The 6,601-nt window shown below is 35.5% G+C and overlaps 1 protein-coding gene across 1 annotated transcript in view; it reads right to left on the bottom strand.

The window, feature by feature from the left end:
* The window catches only part of LOC108375978 (uncharacterized), a gene marked incomplete at its 3' end in the record, with an annotated part of 11,779 nt that extends 6,145 nt beyond the window's left edge, over nucleotides 1-5,634 (bottom strand). The window contains exon 1 of the mRNA XM_017632140.1: nucleotides 4,878-5,634. Within this exon, the coding sequence (XP_017487629.1) occupies nucleotides 4,878-5,042 (165 nt within the window). The remainder of the gene's footprint in view (nucleotides 1-4,877) is intronic.
* Nucleotides 5,635-6,601: the final 967 nt, after the last annotated feature.

The following is a 6,601-nucleotide window of genomic DNA, read 5'->3' on the forward strand; positions in this document are numbered from 1 at the left end:
GAAGCCTTCGGCATAGCCGAAGACAGCGCTGCTCTTACTTGTTTAACTATAAGTTTCATTTAAATGTATAAATAAGACTATTTTTATGTAATTTGGGGGGGGGGGGGTTTAAACCGCCCTGTTGGAGGGGAATATGCATACAAAAATTTTCTATCATTTAGTTCACGATAACAATGGTAGAAAATATTTTAATATCTCTGTAAAATTTGTTTTCCTTGCAATTAGACGAACGAAGGGTATTGTGGATTCAGCGGCAATTGGAATAGGTTTGACCCACAGTTTTTTGGGTTTCGCACACCTAGATCTAAAGTGCGAACAACTCAAAAATTATTGTGGGCGATATACAAGTAATGAAAATAATTTTTTTTTTTTCATTTACCTGTTTTTTGTATTAATTGTGTTGAATCTGTACGATCCACAAGCAGTGAAGTTTCCCTTTATGAATTTTGAGTTAGCTCGCTTTAGATCTAGGGTATCGATACCTGTACTTGTAAGTACCACCGATAGAAAGTATCGATACCTACCAAGTATCGGGCCACATATCGGGATGCCTACTTATATCGATATTTGTAACTATATCTATATATATAAAAATGAAATGTTTTCCGTATGACGGCGATGCCTGACCAAACGGCTGAACAGATTTCAATTCTGTAAAAAGCACATTTTTGGACCTTCTGTGTGGTAGGTTTTTTGATTTAAACAAATTTGAAATTTTTTGTTGTTGTTGCCGAAAAATGAAGAAAGCTGAGACGTCACGATTTCACAATTTCATAGAGTTTTCCGTATATTGAATGTCACTAAACTACTAAACGGCTGGACCGATTTCGTTCATATTTGGAACATATTTCAGCACCTTGTAGGGAAATATTTCGACTAAAAATTTAATCCCTAGGTGGCGCTGGTGTCGGGATATTCATAAAAATTGCATTTAATTGCTGATTTGGCTCATATTTAGAATACAATTTAGCCAATTGAAAATGAATATTGAGACTAACCATGTACTCGATATGTGGCATTGTGGACGATATATTCTTAAAAATCTTATACACTGGGATAATGATAGATATCTACTATATATTAGTGGAAGTATGTATGTATGTATGTGCCAGGTTACAGCCCAAACGGACGGACAGAATCGAACGAAATTTGGACACAGTATTGCCATGACACCTGGGCCTATATTAGGGAGAAAAAAACGGGATTCGACAAGGGGGCGTGGCACCTCCCATAGGCGTGAAATTTTTAATCAGCCATAACTTCCAGACCATAAGTCACACGAACTTGAAATTCGGTATGCAGACATATCAATGGTAGGTACTTAGACGAGGATATATATAAACATATTTGTAAAAGGGGCGTGACAAATCCCATAGGTGCGGAATTTTTTATCAACTATAACTTCGGAACAATAAGTCACACAAACATGAAATTTGGAATGCAGACATATCAATGGTAGGTGCTTTTAGGAGGGTATGTATAAAGGAGTTTGTAAAAGTGGGCGTGGCCCATCCCATTGGCGTGGAATTTTTTATCAGCCATAACTTCGGAACCATAAGTCCCATGACCTTGAAATTTGGTATGCAGACATATCAATGGTAGGTGCTTTTACGAGGGTATATATAAACGAGTTTGTAAAAAGGGGGCGTGGTACATCCCATAGGCGTGGAATTTCTTATCAGCCGTAACTTCGGAACCATAAGTCCCATGACCTTGAAATTTGGTATGCAGACATATCAACGGTAAGTGCTTATAGGAGGGTACATATAAAGGAGTTTGTTAAAGGGGGCTTGGCACATCCCATAGGCGCGGAATATTTATCAGCTATAACTTCGGAACCATAAGCCACATGAACTTTAAATTTGGTATTAAAACATAGGTATCTATGGGAAGTGTTCAGAGTAAAGTATATATAAATGGGTTTGTCAAAGGAGGATATACATATATGTATTCCTCTATTAGATAACTCGGATATTAAAAACTGTGTTTTTATTTTTTTGAAACCTTACCGTCTTGAGATTATTTTGAAATGGAAAGATTAAATCGTTTTTTAATCCCGCGATGCTGTTAAATGAAAAATATTCATACATAATGAATAAAACTCCTTCCGAATTAAGCATTTTACCAGAAATGTGCAGCTATACTAAAACAGCCAAGCGAATAGGCAGCTAAACGGAATGTACCGTAGTACACTAATTTTAATTTAGAATTTTGATTGTTACCTTAATCCACCTAATATTAATAATGGAACAAGATTTGTAGTACAAATTATGATCAATATACATTAGTTAAAGTACGATAAAGCCAAAAGTTTGGCTCATAAGAATGCCTTAATGTAAACAAAGAAAATAGTTTGTCTCCTTTAAATTATGCTGGACTGAATATTTGTATTACTGTTTTATATTTTTATTTGTTTACCCCGAACGACGTCGGGTGCTCTGCTAGTACATATATAAGAATTGCTTGTATAAAAAAACGTTATGACATATCTATGAATTCTATCAATTTTGCTTTTAGACAAATGGTACTTAATCTTTTTAAGAAAAACGCGTAAGTTTTAGAACATATCTTATTAGGATGGCCTCCCAAAAACCAAGAAAAGTGCAAAATCCAATAAGTTTTCTTAAATGCCACAGAATTTGCTTATTTTTTATGTATGTGCGTATTTTATTTGCTATACATACATACATAAATATTTATTTTGTACAAATAAGAGGCCATTGAAATCAAAAACAATTATTTTATAATTTATTTCATACAAAATAATGGTCAATGGCATTTTTGCAGAGTAAAAATGGCATATTTCTGAAAGAAGTAATCATGTTGACAATTTTTGGAGGACAAAGTTATAGTATAGTGTAGGCATTCACATCGCCAGTTTAGAGTGAAAAGTTGCTTAGTCCATTTATAGAAAATTTTCAGGGGAGGAAAGAACTTTTCAAAATATTTACTTAAGGCATCTGGCAGAAGGTTCCGTTGCGAAATAAAGCACTTGTGGCCATATTCATAAAATTTAAATTGGATTTATAAAGCTCTATAAAGTGACATTTTGCATACAAATTTTCGATTTATAAAGCAGTAAAAGCGTTCTTTATTTAATATGTATTTGGGTGCTTGCATTTTTTGTCAGCTCAACAATTTTTCTGTGCCTCTTTTGGACTTAGTAAATTTTCCTTTATTTGAATATAAACGGGAAGAAATTAAACCAGCACGTAAGTTAATCCTTGGAGACGTTGCGTTTTTAATTTACCTAACTTCCTATATCCAAATGTAAGTTTTTGCAAAAGTGGGCTTAAAAATTTTTTACTGTGAGCGATATTTTAATGAAATGATAATAGTTCTTTTCTTTGTAGGTCTTTCCTTTCATTAGCAACTAAACTGCCAACAGTTTTTAACTATTCACAATAATAACACTGGTTTACAGCAAAAATGTTCTATGGTTGCCGCTATCCAATTCTCATGTAGAATCGCTCGGTCATTCAGAAAATCAAGTAATTTTTTTTCTATGAACACGTTTTCGGGATATTCGCAATTACCGTTTGAACCAAATGAACAATCGTAATATGGCAAATGAAAACCAATGAAATTCTCCATATACTGTACATACATAATTTTTCGATAGGCCTGATAGTTTGTGAGTTAGTGGCGTCTGGAGAACAAAACCCACACTCCAATTTGTAATCCAGTGTAATTAGATTAAAAAAAGAAAATTCCGGGAATAAAATTGACACTGAATCGGGTTTCGATACAAATAATTTCTTCCGATACCTACTTAGTACTCGGTTCAAAAGTATCGATACACAAATTACTTGGTAACGGACGAAAAGTATCGAGTATGCACTAGTATTTGGTCCCTACCCTGCAGGAAATTAAACCAATTTGAAAGTAATTTATAAACTGCTTTATTTTCAATTTCAACTAATTGAAATTCTCGCCATTTTACCTGCAACGAACTCATTTATTTAACATGGCGATGTCCTAGGAAGCAGTCAATTGCCATTTCCTGCATATATTTTTAACTACTTTAAAATGCATTATTCTTAAACAACTCCAAAGTAAATATGTTTCGTTTGTATACGGTTTCGTTCTGCACTTCACAGATGCTTTTTCATACTTTCAATACACAAATTGTTTCTTTGAGTAAGAAGAGTATCAAAAGTCGAAACAGTTAGTTGTTGATTTGAAAAAAAAAACACTTGCTTTCGGCAGGGTATTTAGATCTAGTTGTATTTTCGCAAACCATTTGCAGTTAGGGTAGTTATAATAGATTTGTATGTTAAGTGGTGGTAGTGCCAGCGTGTGGCATGCATCAATACGTCAATTATCGTAAACACGATGAATCATAGAAAAACTAAGCATGCAACACGGAGAAAAATAGGCGAAATATTGTGCATGTATGTATGTATGTATGTATGTGCATATTTAGATATTTTTATATAGTTGCACGCTTGAGTGCAGATGCTTCTTAACAAATGGATACTTATTTATGATTTACAACCGACAGACAGTGAATTCATGCCAAGCAAACAAATACGAAAAATGTAATAAAGTTTGACACCGCAAATCACATTCCACACATGCATACCACATGCCACACGTTGCTGCGCCTCAAAGCTGGCAAAGGAAAAATTTTCTAACATTTAGCGTCCACAAAGTGACTGTGAAACTCGAATGGGGGAAATATGTGTATACCAGTGTACGGTGCTGCTGCTGAATAGCAAAATTCAGTTGGAAAAGCAGCACAAATTTTTATTTGTGTGCGTGTTTGTAGTTATAATTAACTCAAGTCCTTCTTTGAAATTGGATACAATCGAAAGTGCTTTAAATTACTACATACATATGTATATGATGCTTTCCTGCCTAATCGTATTCTTTACCATTATATCGCCTTCGGTTAATGCCTGCGTCAATTGAATGACTTCAGCGTCGTTATCATTGATTATTTGTTGCTGTTGTTGTAGTATGTCGTCGTTGTCGGCGAGGTCCTCGTATGTCTCGACTGCGTCTTCTAGATTTATGACGAGGTTCTCGCATTCATCCATCTTGAATGCTGGCCTTTCAGTGCTTTAGCCCCCAGGGTAGTGGGTGGGCTGTCGTCTGCTGGCTAGCAGCGCTTTGAGTCGCCGTTTTTGAGTACTTTTCTTAGCTTCACACACGAACACACACAATGTTTAATTGAGACTTGCTACAAAATTTTAGTCTTAAGTAGTATGTTCTCGAAAAGCAAAACACTTTATTGTGCAAGTAACTAAAACTTCCGATACATTTCTGTTGCTTCGCTTTCATATATGTATACTGAACATTTTGCAAATTGTGTACATTGCAAGCGAATACATATTCAATTTTCACTTTGAAAACTGCACCTCACACAATGCTTTAGTGCAGTGTTTCGGCGAAAGTCCTTGAAAATAATTGCTCTCCTTGAGGCTCAATCTTTTCAAGTACTTTTTGACCAACTTTTTACCACTTTTGCGGCTACCACAGTATGCACTTTTCTTCACTATAAATAACTAGCAAATTCTCCTATTCAAATTCGTTCACTTTTTTATAAATTTTTATTTTCACAATCTTGCTGCCGTTAATTTCAGCGACACAACGGAAATGTTTGTGGCAGCGAAAAGTCTACGAATTTTCCTTTCGTTTCCCATTGCCTGTGGTTTTGTTTGCCTTTTCTGTGGATCTCATGTTGGGCATGGGCATGCGCATTGCTAGAAAAAATGACATTGCCTGTTTTGGTAAATTTTCGTTTCGCTGTCAACCGGTGGTTGTTGCCTTGGCATTTATCCTGCCGCCGCAGTGCCACCTGTCGTCATTTTCCAGACCATGTTATATGGTGGATTTATTAGCTGGCAAGGTGGTTGAAAGCAGAATAATCGTTATTAAATTTTGGACGGTGTGTCCGGATAAGGTTTAGGACCGTTTTCACTATCTCCGGTTAACACTAATCCCCAGTTAAACATCTTTACCGAGGTTACTGTTTCCATGTGCAATAACATTGTGTCGGTAACGTCGGTAACGATGCTTAACTGGGGATTAGTGGTATCCAGAGATAGTGAAAACGACCCTTAATTTAAAAGGTTTTGCAATCTAATTTTTCTCAAATACCAATTCTGTCGTTCCAATCCATTGTTTTTATACCCCAGCGCACTTGTGCACAAGGGTATATTAACTTTGTTCACATAACGGTTGTTTATAACAGCCAAAACGAATCGAGCTAGATATAGACAAATGTATACATAAATGCTCAGAATGAATAGAGAAGTCGATTAAGCGGTAACTGTCTGTCCGTCCGTCCATGTACACGATAACCCGAGCACAAATTGAGATATCTCAACGAAATTTGGTATATAGGATTTCATTTATCCAAGGTAGGTTGGTATTGAAAGTGGGCGAAATTGGACAATAACCACACCCACTTCCCATATAACGGTAATTTTCAGAAATACGAAAACTGCGATATTTTAGTAACTACTGGAGTTTATTCACTCAAAATTGATATTTACAATACATTTTAGACGAAAAATAAGAATTTTATAAATTTTTGGAAAACGGGCGTTGCCACGCCCACTTAGTGTTGCATGTGTATATCTTGGTAACCGCT

This window comes from Rhagoletis zephyria, unplaced genomic scaffold (genome assembly GCF_001687245.7).
Source record: "Rhagoletis zephyria isolate East Lansing unplaced genomic scaffold, Rhagoletis_zephyria_1.1 Rzeph_scaffold_09717, whole genome shotgun sequence".
Classification (NCBI taxonomy): Eukaryota; Metazoa; Arthropoda; class Insecta; order Diptera; family Tephritidae; genus Rhagoletis; species Rhagoletis zephyria.